The sequence below is a fragment of the Marmota flaviventris genome, chromosome 1 (assembly GCF_047511675.1).
Source record: "Marmota flaviventris isolate mMarFla1 chromosome 1, mMarFla1.hap1, whole genome shotgun sequence".
Taxonomy (NCBI): domain Eukaryota; kingdom Metazoa; phylum Chordata; class Mammalia; order Rodentia; family Sciuridae; genus Marmota; species Marmota flaviventris.
Window position 1 is genome coordinate 118814924 of NC_092498.1, and position 16590 is coordinate 118831513.

The window sequence follows — 16590 nt, forward strand, 5'->3', positions numbered from 1 at the left end:
TGTCCCTAGGGTCACTTGCCATGCATGCTTTACCACTGAGTTATATCCCTATCCCCCCTCCTTTTAAAAAAAAATTATAAAAGTAGTACTGATGTGCTGGGTGTGGTGGTATACGCCTATAATCCCAGCAGCTAGGGAGTCTGAGGCAGAATGATTGAGAGTTCAAAGCCAGCCTCAGCAATGGCAAGGTGCTAAGCAACTCAGTGAGACCCTGTCTCTAAATAAAATACAAGATAGGGCTGGGGATGAGGCTCAGTGGTTGAGTGCCCTGGGTTCAATCCCCAGTACCAAAAAAGAAAAAAAGAGTAATTCTTGTTGATTATAATACTTTCAAACAGAATAGCAAGGGCTAGGGTTATGGCTCAGTGGTGGAGTGCTAGCCTAGTACCTGGGAGGCACTGGGTTAGATTTTCAGCACCACATAAAAAGTAAATAAAATAAAGGTATTGTATCCATCTACAACTTAAAAAAAAAAAAAGACTAGGAATATAAAAATGCAAAATTTTTTAGTCTTCATAATACCAAAAATAACTGTTGATAGTTTAGGGTGTGCCTTCTAGTCATCCTCAAGTATACTTGTGTGTTTATATATACACACACACCCATTTATAAACTTTATTTTTACACAAGTAAGTTCATAAACACACTTTTCTGCAGCCTGATCCTTTAAAAAACATTTATTTTGTTATGGAAAAAATATAAATACAAAAATAGACTAATTTAAGTCCCTATTCATCATCTAGCTCCAACAACCAACTTCTTTGTTTTTCTTTCATCTTTTTTTTCCCACTTTCATTTTCCCCCTAAAATATTTTTTAAACTTTATTTTATTTATTTGTTTGTATGTGGTTCTGAGGATTGAATCCCGTTCCTCACCTGTGCTAGGTGAGTGCTCTATCACTGAGTTACAACCCAAGTCCCTCCCCCTAAAATATTTTAAAGTAAATACCAAACATCAGTGTTTCATAAATACTTCAGAATGTATCTCTAGGAATTGAGAATTTTTTTTGAAAAGTTACATAATATTATAGTCATACCCAACAAAATTAGCAATCATTCTGTCAAGGAAAAAAAAATTGAACAAATGGAATAGCATTTGTTTGAGACACTGAAAATGGAATCAGGAGGTCATTATTCATCAGATCTCAAATACTTCTGCAGCGGCAAATACACCCACCTCCAAATTGAGTTTACCTTTGAAACATACAGTGAACTCCTTTCCCCAGACTACCCAGAGGTTAAGATTACACATAATCCCCTTCTAATTAAATAGCTTGACTTATGCCAGCATCAATCATAATTCCTGACTAATAATGTAATTTCCAATTCCCTTGTAGTTTAAAGCTATAAATATAGCTGCTATTTTGTAAAACCTTTGAGCATATTTTCAGGACTGCTTAAATCTGTTTTCTTAGATTGTAATCCTCATTAGCCCCCAATAAATGTCTTTTCTTTATTGTCAACTAGGTTGATTTTATTGTCAGTCATTTTACAAGTATAATTTAATAGTTGGTTTGTTTGAATCTGGTTCCAGTGAGGGCCACACACTGCAAGTGGTCTGGTATATCTCATATCTCAATTTGTTAACTCTGCTCCCCACCTATATTATTTAACTTTTGAAGAGCTTGGGCTACTTAGCCTGTAGGAAGTTCCACATTTCTGGATTTGGCTGAATATATTCTCCAGAATTGTTTAATACATGCATCCTTATTTTCCATAAATGGGTACAATAATTCATTTTTGTGGCTTCGTTTGTGTTTTGTTTTTGTTTTTAACGTAGATGGACACAATACCTTTGTTTGGTTTATTTAGTTTTTTTTGTTGTTGTTGTTGTTGTTGTTTTGTTTTGTTTTTAATGTGGTGTTAGGGATCGAACCCAGTGCCTCATACTTGCTAGGCAAGTGCTCTACCACTGAACCGTAACCCTAGCCCTATAGTTTGTGTTTTAAGGCAAAAATGCTTCCTTGTTGATGCTGTGTATTTCCTACTGCATCATGTTAGGAGGCTGTTGTTAAAATTGGTGAACCTGACTGTACTTCATCTGTTTACAGTTCTTAATTTTAAAAGATAAAATTTTTGAACAAGGAAACACAGGCTAGGGATATAGCTCAGTGCTAGAGGGCTTGCCACCCATGCATGAGGCCCTGGTTTCCATCCCCAGCACCTCAAACACACAAAACAAAAAGGAACATACATCGGTCAAGTACTCAGGGTTTTTGAGCTGGAATGATTAGAAAAGAAGGCTATAGCCTTAGAATTCTAAGAGAGCAGATGTATATGTAGAAGGAGAAGGTTTCTTGGTCATAGAAAAGGTTTTGGAACTGAGGCCAACAAGGCACTGGTACTGTCAGCAGCCAACCGTTCTTCTGGGACTTCATGTTAAATGATGTAACTGAGTGAAAAAGTGGCGGTGAGTCGGCTTCCTCTCCCTGTTCTAATCACTGAGCTGCTGTCTTATTGAGAGATGCTCATGAGCCTGCTCTTTGAAGACTCAGTGGAAGGCTTCTTGATCTGAGAAGACTGCAGCTTTTTGATCCTTATCTTCTTGTATTTTGGAAGCTAAAATCAGGGTGGTCCCTTGGTGCTACATTGGTGAGTCCTAGACGTGTGGAGGAGCCGTCTGCTTTGGAGAAAGTAAGTGAGATGATCCAGAGTGGCAGTCTAAGAGCTAGAAACAGTATTTAGAAGACCATGTAGTCCAGTGCCTCATTTTATAGTGAGAAGAGTATGGCCAGAAAAGGGGAAGGGAGATTCTCAAAACCACTAGCAAACTGGAGGTTTTGCTGAGGCCAGCATCCAAGCCTTCAGTTCTCTGACTATGGTAGTCAGCCCACATTTTCTGCTTACAATTTTTGAGATGATGAGGATAGCCAGATCTGGCTCCTGACAGATTCTTCTGGATATCCCTTAATGTTTCATCATCCTTGCTTTCCTGCTGAGTTCTTTGACTTGGAAGTGGTAGTCAACAGTGGTCTGTTTCTAATGGCCAGCTTGCTCTATGGTGGTACAGTGATCTGAATACAAACAGGGTATCATGAATCCCAGTCTCAGCTCCACAGTAGTCAGGCTGCATTTTCCTGAAGAGAGTGGATCAGATCAAGATTACCCAGAATGGGGCTGGGGTTGTGGCTCAGCAGTAAAGAGCTTACCTAGCACATGTAAGGTGTTGGGTTCCATCTCAGCACCACATAAAAATAAATAAATAAATGTTAAGAAAAAATTACCCAGAGTATATCATGAGTGTGACTTTAGGTGATGAGGGTAAAAATTTTTCTTCATTATATTTGTAATTATCTTTTTCATTTCCAGTAATACTGATTTTCCATTAACAGCAGTGACATAAACTTCCTCTTTAAATATATTGAGGCCAAAATGTTGGTAGATTTAGAAAAAACAAGGCAGATGATACCCCAGCATGACAAAAAAAGGAATGAAAAAGATTGCATTGTAAGAAATCGTCATCTGGTCCCTCCTAGCTTCCTAATCTTTCAGTTACAGGAATTCCTTTATATAAATTCTAGCATATACCAGTCATAATCCTAAGCAGATTCCTCTCTCCTAGACAATATATAGAATCTGTCCAAAGTTAGAGGACAGCTTGAAGGTTCATTTTAATTGAGCATGTATTTATCATTTGGGTTGATTATTATAGGAGAATATGGAGACAAGTGAGATAGCTCCAATGGTGAACCATCTGGAGGCTACTCTGTATTTTTGCCGTTTGTGAATTTGTGAAGTATATTCTGGGCCATGTTCAAGGGCACTGCTCCATAGCTGTGATTCCTGATACCTTTAGGGAAATCTGCTCAGGGGTTCAGCGTAATCAGCTTCTAGAACTGAGAGAAGATGGGGTATTGGCATGGAATGTGGGCAAAGTGGGCTACAGAAATTGGTAATTGGTTTTTCTGCCTTTCAGGATTTTCCGGGAGAGAATCTTCATTCAAAGCTTTGCTGACCACCGAAGATGGCAAACAAGGGGCCCTCACCTTCTACATCCCCTGAGAACTCCAGTGCAGGCGGACCCAGTGGGAGCAGCAATGGTGCTGGTGAGAGTGGAGGGCAGGACAGTACATTTGAGTGCAACATATGCCTGGACACAGCCAAGGACGCTGTCATCAGCCTGTGTGGCCATCTCTTCTGGTTAGTACCCCCACTGCCATCCAAACACTGCCAAGTTTGGAAAGACTATGGCTCTGGGCAACTTTGGAAAGATGGTTTCTCACCCACTTTGGGTCCTGAGACACTCAGACTCAAGGATTCGTAGACCTGCGTTTCTGTCCCAGCTCTGTTCCTTATGAGTTCAGTGACCTTGGGCAAATCCTATCTCCATCCTAGGCTGCTGCTCCTTACCTCTTCAGTAATGATGTCATTTAGTGAGCACTTACTACCTGCCACTTGTGCAGAGCCTAGAGGCAGCAGAGTATAGTGGTTATGAGCAAGGACCAGGGAGCCAGACTGCCTCTTCTGAATCTTGATCCTACCACTTCTTACCAGATGATCTGGGACGAAGTGCTTACATGCACTCTGCCTCATTTTATAGGGTTGTTCACAAATATGCAGCAAATACTACGTGTTAGCCATGACCATAATTGTTACTATATTTTATGTGTGTGTACATACATAACAATATAAAGTGGCAAGGTCAGTGTCCGTTCCAGCCTCAATGGTTACAGAAGTACCTGCTGGCTCTGAGAATCTGGGTGAATGTTGAGTTTTGTTTTATTCTCTTGAGATTTGAGCTGAACATTGAGGGGTAATAATGGCAGGAAAGGTGAAAGATATGTGCTAACCTAAGCTCGGCCATTTCTAGGGACAGGCATGTGCAGTATTGGGTTCATCTGAGACCCTGAGGCTCCTTCTATACTTCTCAAAGCACCCTGGATGAGGAAACAAGGGGTTGTAGAGTTCAGCCAAATTATCAAACCCAGATTTGTTTAAGAGGATATAGAGTTAATGAATACTTTTGAGCAGGAAAATGGTGTGAAGAAAGGGTTATTTAAGCAGTATTTTAGAGGAGGTTAAATTGGCACCTGTGTAAAAGATAAATTTATTGATTTATTAATAGAATGGGGCAGAGATTTTTGTTCTCAAGTCTCTCACCCTAATCATAGTTTTACATAGAAATAGTTGTAAGTAATCAGCCTTATCCTAGAAGTTGGAAATACTTCAGAGTACCATAAAACCACATTTAAAATGAGTGACAGAATTAAGGTCAGATACCGTTGGAAAGAACATAGATTCTAAAAGGACGTTAGGCTTCCAGACTGGGTGGTATATGTTTTGGAAAATCCGCTATCTTCTCTGTGCTTTAGATTCTACATCTGTAAAATGGAAATAATTATACCCCCTGGTAGGTTAACATAATCACCCAGGACCATTAACAAATAAAAAGCTATTTGGCCACAGTCGTTGCTTAACAAATAAGAGGACTCCCCATCATTATAATCCTGAACTTTCCTCTGAGGGTCATTCATTCACCTCTACTTCTGGACAGCCTTTGAGAGAACTGCTAGTGAAGATCTGCCATGATCTTTAGGGTGCCTTGCATTTGGATCAGATCAGAATGGCATCCCAAGGTTAATGTTGAAGTCAGATGTGAGGTTTCTGTTATGTCTAGAAAGATTGTAGATCTAGTTTTGAAGCTAAATTGGTTCCAGAATTGGGAAAGGAGCTATCCTCTGAGTCCAAGTTTTACTTAGCTAGAAAAGATACATGATGTGCAAGGACATCCACATTTTCCACTGTCCTGACACACAGTAGGTAAACAATAGATTAAAAAAAAAAAAAATTGGGGGGAGGCTGGGGATATAGCTCATTGGTAGAGTACTTGCCTTGCGTGTTCAAGGCCCTGGGTTCTAATCCCCAGCACCACCAAAAAAAAAAAAAAAAAAAAAAATCTATGTGCTTGCTTCGGCAGCACATATACGAAAATTGGAACAAAACAGAGAAGATTAGCATGGCCCCTGTGCAAGGATGACACGCAAATTCGTGAAGCATATGGATTTTATTTGGTGTCAACATACCTTATATATCAGAGATATGATAAATTATGATATAATGGTATATTAAGAATTATAATGCAAAAATAAATAAATAAATAAATATTAACAAAAAAAAATTTTTTTTGTAGTGGTAGACGGGCAGAATGCTTTTATTTTATTTGTTCATTTTTATGTGGTGCTGAGGATTGAACCCAGTGACTCACACATGCTAGGCAAGTGCTCTGCCACTGAGCTACAGCCCCAGCCCAACAGTAGATATTTGTTGATCTATTTAATCAATGAGGGGGAGAGAGAAAAGAAGTATTAAGAATCTGGAGTTGAATGATTTTTTCCTTTAATTCTATAGATATAATTTTTTTGTATGCAGTGTTGGGTGTTAAAAGGGCAGTGAAGTATAAGTCAGGAAACTTGGTTTTCACTCCTGGTACAAGTAATTGCTTCTTTGTGAGTCTTGGCTTTTTTTCTCCTTTGAAAAATGAGACATTCTAAAGCTAGCCCATTCTGCCATGTAGCCTCCCTGTCCTTTCCATTCCTTAAATGTTTTTAGAATGTTTTTATGAATTTTTAAGCTACTTCCTGTCCTTTTTATTTTGTCCTCTCAAAGTGAGGACAGCCTAAAGATTTTGTTAAACTAGGCGTGAATTATCTCTTGTGAGCCTGAAATTAGGTGTAAAATAGTATGTGTATGCACTCACACTTGCGTGTACTTCATAAGAATGCTCCCATGAATTTTTCTGCAGAGAATGCTTAGCTTTTATTGGATTCCTTCAGATGCTATAACCTTTTGAAGGCTAACTTTCAGAGAAGTTGGGTCTGGGTGGTCTGGGCCCTGCAGGTGTGCAAGTGTAGTGGGATCCTAGTTGTGAAGCCTGAGATCTTGTCTTCACTATTTTGTTTTTCCTGTGATTTTTATCCCAGTCTTTTTCTAGTTTCTGATGCCAATGATTCCTGCAGAACCTCAGTGGGGACACAATGCCCCCGCTTCCCCCATTTTTCCCATTCTGATGTTCCTACCTTGTTCATCAAATGTTTCTGCTAATAAAAGCATTTTTCTTCCTTTTCCCCTTTCTAACCTTCTCCTTGATGGCTGGTTGCCCTGGGGACTCTGGCAGTTGGCCATGTTTACATCAGGTAAGATGCATTTCATTTTACTCTTGTCTTTCATCAGCTATGGTTGCACAAGACAGCCCTTGTCTCAGGAGACTGCTGTCAGAATCTGCAATCTCCCTTGCTTCTGGGCTCATTTGCATGCTTACCCCCCAACCCTTTTTACACACCTGCCCACTGACAGGCACTTGACGAAATAAGGAGTTATTGTGGTACCCAAAATGGTCCTGATTTTGCTACTAGTGGCCATTGTAGCTTTAGCCAGTTACCACCTCTCTGGATCTCAATTCCTCATTTGTGAATTGGGCTAGATTTGATAATACGTTGGGTCCTTTTTATTTTTTAGATTCTCCATCTATAAAAAGTACTTCCTACCTTTAAAGTTCTTTTTTATTTTTCTATTTTTATTTTTATGTGGTGCTAAGGATCAAACCCAGTGACTCAATTATGTGAGGCAAGCACTTTGCTGTTGAGCCACAACCTTTGCCCTAAAGTTCTTGAAAATGTTAAGAAGGGGTAAATTTTATTTTGGTAGCAACAAAGAGCTTTTGTAAAGGAAGAAAGTCTGTTTTCCCAGTTTTCACTCATTGTGAAGACCAGTTAGTATTCACCAAGACCCAGATACCATCTTGGTGAGACAGAGCTGGGCCTGATATTCACAATTGCCTGTGAATAATTACTGCCAGCTGACTGTCTCCATGGTTGTTGGTAGTAGAACACCACACTTGTAGGTGACCACACTCATAGGTGACTTAGGAATGTGAGGAGAGGATAAGTTTCAGATTGCTAGAGCCTGACTCTTTTTTTTTTTTTTTTTTTAAGTTGTAAATGGACACAATGATTTTATTTTATTATTTTTTTAATGTGGTGCTGAGGATTGAAGCCAGTGCCTCACATGTTCTAGGCGAGCACTCTCCCACTGAGCCACAACCCCAGCCTGAGCCTCAGACTCTTGATGGGAGAAAGAAGAGGGACTTAGGGCTGAGCACTCTAACCATAATGGATCCTCATAGAACATGTTGGCTGTGAGCTTATAACGAGCACATAAGTTTTGGAGCCATTGACAGATTGACAAAGTAGGATATAAAAATCATTAAGTGCTGCCAATTCTATATTCCTGAGCCCTAGATACACATTTATAATATAACTTCATATCATTGGATCTAAACATGCAATTATTTATGTTCTGAAATAAATGTTTAAGGGCTGGGAGTATAGTTTAGTGGTAGGATGTGTGCTTAGCTTGTGCAGGGTCTTGGGTTTGATCCCTAGCATCAAAAATAAAACTTGAGAAAAAATATGTATGAAATTATCTAATGTCTATAAAGATACTACAGTGTCTTTTCTTAATCATTTTTTGTGTATGTTTTTTTTTGTTGTTGTTGTTGTTTTGTTTGCCACTAAACTATATACCCAGCCCTTTTTAATTTTTTATTTTCAAGACAGGGCTTCATTAAGTTGCTGAGGCTGATCTTGAATTTGCAATCTTCCTGCCTCAGCATCCCATATTGCTTGGAATTACAGGCATGCGCCATAGGCGTGTGCTATCTTGCTAGCTTGTTTGTTCATTTTTAAGAAAATTAAACAAAATGTCTTTAACGAATGAAAGGGCCTGGGAAACCCCAAACAGGGTGTTGTGGGGTTTTTGTTGTTGTTGTTTTTTATATATACATATGTATTTTAGTTGTAGGTGAACATATATCTTTATTTTATTTTTATGTGGTGCTGAGGAACCCAGTGCCTCACTCATGCTAGGTGAGCGCTCTACCACTGAGCCACACCCCAGCCCCTTGTATTGACATTGAAATAATTGAATGCAAAAGTTACTGACAGTTTATAAAAAAATCAAATTTAGATAATGAACTAAATATATTCTTTAACACATGGTAAATCACCAGAAAATGATCTGCTTATGTTCAGGTGCTGATGTTTAGGACACACAGTTGTTGGGGAAATGAGGTAAAAAATAAGAAATCACAGAAAGAAAAATATCACTTACATAAGGATAATATACTTGACCCTTTGGGGAAAGTGGAAACTAATTTCTTTATTTTTGTGGTACTGGGAATCAAACCAGGGCCACCACACACATGCTAGGCAAGCATTCTACCACTGAGCTATGTTCCCAGCCTGGAAAATGGAAAGTTCATTATACCCACATCAGTAGTCTAACCTAAGATTGGGTATGGCAGACCCCTTGGCAGCTTCAGGCTTGCAGCTCCTCCTTGCTGTATTGCTAGCAACCCCGAGAGAGAGAGAGAAAGTATGAAGAAGCTGACTTTAATTATTATGGCATTTAAAGGCAATTTCAATTTTGCCACTAGTAAATATTTATTGAGTACTAGGTACAGGAATCAGAGTCAGGGTTCTCAGGGTATTACTGATTTTGTTGGTGTTTCCCATTTGAGGCCTCTGGCCCATGTTCTCCTACTGCTTCTAATCATTCTGTGGTGGGCCTTCAACCATTCATGCATTTTTTTGTCCTGCTTGCAGTGGCTGGAGACCAGACCTAATAGACAGGTGTGTCCAGTTTGCAAAGCTGGTATCAGCCGAGACAAGGTCATCCCTCTCTATGGCAGGGGCAGCACTGGGCAGCAGGATCCCAGGTGAGGACTTGAATGTCTCTCATACCCACTTCATCCCTTGGATATTAATTTACTTCCATTCAGCACCCCCAAACCCCACCCTTTACTTAGTGCTTGATGATCACTTGGTTCTGAGGCAGTCTGATCCAAATGAGAGTCAGCCAGTTATAGTGAGGGAGTGGCCACTTACTGGACTATAATAGATAACCACTGAGTGTCATTTACCCAGTAGGCAGTATGCTGGGCCTGGGGACCCAGGAGTGCACAAGACACCACAATTGCAAGTGTGCAAAGTGCTGTGAAAGAGCACTCCCTTCAGCCTGCGAGACAGGCTGTGTATATAGCAGGAGAGTCTCAAATTGCTCAGCAATGATGTATGTATAAAGTGTGGAGGGAGGGGGAATAAGCAGTCTGGGTGACTTTGTGGAGTTCAGAATTTCTAGAAATGGAGATGTGGGTGACTGCAGCATTCTGCAAGTACTGAAAGCCCTTCATGGTTTGTTACCTCCAACCTTTCCTAAAATGTCACTTACCTTCTCCCATCCCATTCCATCCCAACATACCCAGTACACCAAACATACTGGACCTTTCCTAAAGGAGCCTACCCTTTCACATTCATTAGCCTTTGTGTTTGAGTTCTGCTCTGCCTCTTCTCAAATCAGCACTCCACTCCTACCTCTTTCTCTAATGTCTACCCATCTTTTATGAGCAGCTTGAAAGTCACTTCCTTCTTGAAGTGGTCATTTTTCCCCACATGAGTTGTTCTCATCATTCTCTGGTAATCCTTCTCACACTGCATTATGATTTGATGAATCCCCTTTGAAATTGTCATTACCTCAAGAATAAGATCTGTCAGTCTTATTATTCTATCTAGGGCCTCATATGTAACAAGTCCTCAGTCAGGCATTTCTAAATGATCAGAGGGGTGAGACTGAGAGGCCTAAAGAATAGCATGGGGTCTTTACCCAAGAGTAATGAGAGGTAAAGCTAAAGTCAATAAGGACAGTGCAGAGAGACCTTGAATCTCAGTACTCTCAGCTGTTAAATTTCAGTTTGGCTTTGGGATTTTTGATATCTATGAGCCCAGTATCTTATAGGTCCAGGGAAGACGATGACTATCATCAATAACCAGTATGGGTCAGGATCTCTGTAAGAGGAATAGCCTGTAGTGCAGTCTAATGAATATCTTTTGAGAGGAATAATTATAGGTAAAATAAAGAGTTCGCATTTAGTTTATCCTACGTAGTTTATGTATGGGCAGGAAAGATGGCTGTGGCCCTGACCCTCTTGGCTTCCAGTTCTCATAGTGAGCAACTCAAATCATGTTGTAATAGACTTATTTTATACCGTTTCTTTTTCAGAGAGAAGACTCCTCCTCGTCCTCAAGGCCAGAGGCCAGAGCCGGAGAATAGAGGGGTAAGGAACATTCAAGGAGAAGCTTCTAGAAAGCCCATGGCTTTAGAAATTTCCCTATTGACCCTACATTTTTTTCCCCTTGATTATAAAAGTAAAGGAAAACTTGTAGAATACAGAATGGAGAAAGGGGGAAAATAATCAAATCATCCAGAAATAACAGCTGGAAATGTGGTCTTTTTCCTTTTCCATTTTTCTTCTTTTAACAAGGCGAAAGGGTTATTGTGCATGTGTTTTTCTTTTTCTTTCTTTCTTTTTGTTTTTGGTACTGGGGATTGAGCCCAGGAGAACTTTACCACGGAGCTACATCCCCAGTCCTTTTTACTTATATTTATTTTTATTTGAAGACAGGGTCTCATTAAATTGCTGATAGTTCCACTAAGTTTCTGAAGCTTTCCTTGAAGTTTTGATCGTCCTGCTTCAGTTTCTCAAGTAGGCATGTGCCACTATACCTGCTTGTGGCTGTATTTCTATAATTCTATAAACACATAAATTTTATTCATTGTGTTTACATTGATCTATTTTATAATATGAATCCTTTGTTACTCCTTTAAACTTCTTAGGGCTGGGATTGTGGCTTGGTGTCAGAGCACTTGCCTCACACATATGAGGCCCTGGGTTTGATCCTCAGCACCACATAAAAATAAGTAAATAAAATAAAGGTATTGTGTCCAGGAAAAAAAATCTATTTATTCTACAAATAGTAAGTGACTTATGTGTTCCGGGTGATTTATCAATGAACATAGCAAAGACACCTGTTGTTGTGTAGTTCATAACATTTGAAATTAAAGACTTTCAACAGTATAACTTAAGATTTTACTGAAGATACTTTCCCATTAATACTTGACATAATGGCTATTTAGTATTCAGTTGTGTGGACCCAACATAATTTATGTAACTAATCCTTCATTAGAAATTTAGCTGCTTCCTTTTCTTTTTCTATTTTAAAAATATTCTGTTGGGGGCTGGGGTTGTTACTCAGTGGTATAGCGCTTGCCTAGCATGTGTGAGGCACTGGGTTCGATTCTCAGTACCTCATATAAATAAATAAAATAAAGGTCCATTGACAACTAAAAAATATTTTTTAAATATTCTGATGGATTTACAATTTTGTTTTGTTTTGTTTTGATTTGATTTTGGTATTAGGGATTGAACCTACAAGCACTTAACCACTGAGCTGCATTCCCAGTCCTTTTTATTTTGAAACAGGGTCTTGCTAATTTGCTTAGGGCCTTCCTAAATTGCTGGCCTCAAACATTCAATCCCTCTGCCTCAGCCTCCTGAATCACTGGGAATACAGGCATGTGCTACCATGCTAAGCTCAGATAAAATTTTGAGTAGATTTAGCTGGGCGTTGTGTAATCCCAGAGACTCTGGAGTCTGGGGCAGGAGGATCACAGCCTTAGCAACCTGATGAGATCCTAAGCAATTTAAGGAGATCCCATCCCAAAATAAAAAAAAATAAAAAGGGCTAGAGATGTAGCTCAGTGGTAAAGCAACCCTGGGTTCAGTACCATAAATAGATAAGTTAAAACTACAATGATGATCTTTGTACACATTTCTTTTTTTTCTAACTTGAATTAAGTATTATTATTATTATTATTATTATTATTATTATTATTATTATCATCATTATTTGCAATGCTTGGATCTAACCCAGGATCTCTCATAGGCTATGTGAGTGCTCAACCACTGAGCTATATCCCTAGCCCCCAAGTCATGGATCTATTGTGTTTTGTATTATTGTTGTTGTTATTGGGATTGAACCCAGGGCATTTAATAATTGAGCCATATCCCCAGCCCTTTTTATTTTTTATTTTGAGACAGGGTCTCACTAAGTTGCTGAGGCTGGCTTTGAACTTGTGATTCTCCTGTCTGAGCCTCCTGAGTCGCTGGGATTACAGGTGTACATCACTGCACCTGGCCAAGTCAAGGTTCTTGATAGAAATTAAGAGTGACCTCTCTGTATTGCCTGTTAACAATGAATACTTGTATGATTGTTAATGGGAAAAACTATATGATAGGGCTGGGATTGTGGCTCAGTAGTAGAGTGCTTGTCTAGCATGTGCGAGGCCCTGGGTTGAATCCTCAGCACCACATAAAAATAAGTAAATAAAATAAAGGTATTGTGTTCACCTACTTCTAAAAAATAAAAAAAAAATATATAAAACTATATTATGGTCTCATTTAAACCTCCCACTAACCCATTTAAAAGATGAAACTGAGGCCCAGGTAGGTGAAGTGACCTGTCCAGGGCCATACATAAGACTAAAACACAGATCTGGCTGGTATTTAAGTCCCCACTCTTAACTTCCAGGCAACAGTCCTTTAAACTTAGGCTCTAACTTCTCATGAAGCATTAGCAACTAATGTAAATCAAAGGTCCCAGGAAGCCAGAGACCCTGGCCTTGAAGACTTTGGGGCCCACCTCTAGCATTCACAAGCACTTGCAGCCTCTAGTGATGCAATGTATTTTGCATACTCTGCCCCAGAAACATAAACCCACCAAATGGGAGGACTTGTGAGATCACATAGATGTTACTAGAATGGAAGCAGGAAGGTCAGTCCTCAGGATTGCACTCAGTGAAGCTGTGGTTCCTGATGAAACAATTGCACCTTTTCCAGTAAGGCAACTTCAGTCCCAGGAGACTCAACCATGCTAGGTCTGAGAAGAAGGCATTTGTGCAGCGAGGGGATGGAAACAAAATGTTTTTCTTCCCTATAGGTTTGCCCTCTAACTAAATCACCTATTAAGTTTTATAGGTAGTGCCACATCGCAAGAAGTTTGGAGTCAGATGCTAGGCTGCTCAGTATGGGACACTTTTGTAATTTGCAAAAGTTTCACAAATACCAGCTTTTTTTGGAAAATGGTTGGCCCAATTTTTTTTTTTATTTTATTATTTCTATTATCATTTGTTCTAAAGATCTTGTTAGGGATTCAGGGGCAGAGAAAAAAAAAAGGTGTGTAAAGTAATTTTTAGGTTAGATTAACCTACTTTTAGATCTAAACTCTACCCCTTGATTATTCTACCTCTCCAACCCACAGTTGGTCTCTATAAAGTGCAGATGATGCTACTACAAGAATTAAACTTGATTTGTGTGTCCCAGAGTTTTAACACTGTGCTTGGCACAGAATTTGCACTTAGAAAAATGGAGTTACTGCCGGGCATGATGGCACATGCCTATAATCCCAGCAGCTCAGGAGGCTGAGGCAAGAGGATTATGAGTTCAAAGCCAGCCTCAGCAATTTAGCAAGGCCCTAAGCAACTCATCGAGACCCTGTCTCAAAAAAAAAAAAAAGGTGGGGGGCTGGGGATGTGGCTCAGTGGTTAAGCACCCATGGGTTCAATCCCTGGCACAAAAATAAATAAATAGATAAGGGAGTTACTCATAATATTATAGTTTCTACTGAATCTTTTCATGTGAAAGGTGATACAGTGACACATAGAAAAAAAAATTGAGGATAATATACCAAACTTTTGCAGTGGTTATTTGAAAGGATCCAAAGGTAAATAGAAACCTCTGATTTGCTCAGTTATTCCCATAATGTGTGAATTTCTTGTAACAGCGTGTATTACTTTTACAATCAGAAAAGATTAAAATGTTTTAAATTTTAGAAACAAAAAAATTTAAATATTTAGATTTATAAAAATTCTACATAATAATATTAAAAGAGGGGAATGGCTGTGGGCTCAGCAGTAGTGCACTTGCCTGGCATGTGTGAGGAACTGGGTTCGATTCTCAGCACTGCATATAAATAAATAAAATAAAGGTCTATCAACAACTAAAAAAAAATTTTAAATAATAATATTAAAAGAAACTTCGGGCAAGTGGGCATGCCTGTAATCCCAGCAACTCAGGAGGCTGAGGCAGGAGGATCACAAGTTCAAGGCTGGCCTCAAAAACTTAGTGAGATCTTGTCTCAAAATAAAAAATTAGAAGGACTGGGGATGTGGGCTGGCGTTGTGGCTCAGTGGTAGAGCGCTCGCCTAACACGTGTGAGGCCCTGGGTTTGATCCTCAGCACCACATAAAAATAAATAAATAAAATAAAGATATTGTGCCCAACTACAACTAAAAAAAAAGAAGAAGAAGAAGAAGAAGGACTGGGGATGTTGCAGAGTGCTCCTAGCTTCAGTCCCCAGAAACCACCCCTCCCCCACAAAAAATACTTTTGAGAGAAAATGTTGATATCCTGTCTACATGTTGTCATGTACTTGTGACCATGATGTCCAAACAATTTTGTCTGATAACTTGGACATAAGAGTTTTTCTGTTTGGCTACATAAGTCAGCATAATGGTCCTTGGGGAGCATGTTATCATGATTTTGATCGTGACTTCCATTTCTGGCCTGTTAGATTCCAACTTTTTGCTATTACAAATAATTTGTAGCTTATTTTGATATTCTTTTGTAATGGGACGGGGGGGTAATTGAATTGTGAGTTATATAACATGTAGAAAATTGTACTAGCTAATGTGGGACTCTAGAACATGTAGAAAATTAAACTAACTAATGTGGGACTCTAGAATAAGAACCTTAAGTCCTAAGAACCTGAGTTTCATCAGCACAGTGGTTCTCTTTTGTATGATCTTGTCTTTTTTGGCATATTCACAGTTCCATAGCTTGGAGCTAAGGCTATATAGACAGAGGATCCGCCAGAGTTCCTCTGCTTTGGGGTCTAAATAGGAAAAAAAGATGATTCTTACCCTTGGAAATAGATGGCAGAGAGTATCGAGGAGTGTAAGGTTCTGTATAAAATAGAGCATGTAAGATGTGTCATTGGATATGTATAGGAGAGACATGCTCATTTTTCCTCCTCTTAATTGCTTTTCTTCCATATAGGGATTTCAAGGATTTGGATTTGGAGATGGTGGCTTCCAGATGTCTTTTGGAATTGGAGCATTTCCTTTTGGGATATTTGCCACAGCATTTAACATAAATGATGGGCGGCCTCCTCCAGGTAAGTTTTGTTTTTTTGAGAAATCAGGAAGATATTTTAGTAATCCTGCTTGAAAGCTCCTTGGAATTCAGCAATATATAAATTACAGATCATTGTCACTGTATGTATAACCAGCCTTTTCAAAGTGTCTTAAATTCTTTTTATGTTACTGGTACTCATGCCAGTATTCTGAGCACTTACCAGATGTTAGGCACATGCATTGTGCTTTCATTCCAAACAGAAGGAATCATCACAACCACCATGTAGAAATGTTTACAGATGACTCTGTTTTAGAGATCAGAAAATGTTCAATAATGTTTACCAAGACATATCCCATGTCTGTAAAATGAAAAATGATAATAAATGATACCCAACTGAGGAAAAGCCTAATCCATTTTGACCATATTGGGATAGGAAGGAGTGAGGCAACGCACAAGGAGGTAGGGCCTCTGTTCTTTTGCATCTCTGTCCAGCTTCCCTGACAACACAACATGGGCTAGTCCAAGTCTTGGCCCTTTAGAAATCATGCTATATCTGCCACCTG

At 39.2% G+C, this 16590-nt stretch overlaps 1 protein-coding gene and 1 non-coding gene across 4 annotated transcripts in view; both read left to right on the forward strand.

The window, feature by feature from the left end:
* Rnf185 (ring finger protein 185) overlaps positions 1 to 16590 on the forward strand; it is a 35474-nt gene that overhangs the window by 15485 nt on the left and 3399 nt on the right. For all 3 annotated transcript variants that reach the window (XM_071615411.1, XM_071615409.1, XM_027953411.2), the window contains 5 exons: positions 3917 to 4140; positions 7115 to 7133; positions 9603 to 9715; positions 11056 to 11110; positions 15950 to 16067. In XM_071615411.1, the coding sequence (XP_071471512.1) occupies positions 3965 to 4140; positions 7115 to 7133; positions 9603 to 9715; positions 11056 to 11110; positions 15950 to 16067 (481 nt within the window). In that variant the 5' untranslated portion in view covers positions 3917 to 3964. The remainder of the gene's footprint in view (positions 1 to 3916; positions 4141 to 7114; positions 7134 to 9602; positions 9716 to 11055; positions 11111 to 15949; positions 16068 to 16590) is intronic.
* On the forward strand, positions 5902 to 6008 carry LOC114106536 (U6 spliceosomal RNA). Its single transcript, XR_003585212.1, has one exon. It is a non-coding gene; the product is annotated as a U6 spliceosomal RNA (small nuclear RNA).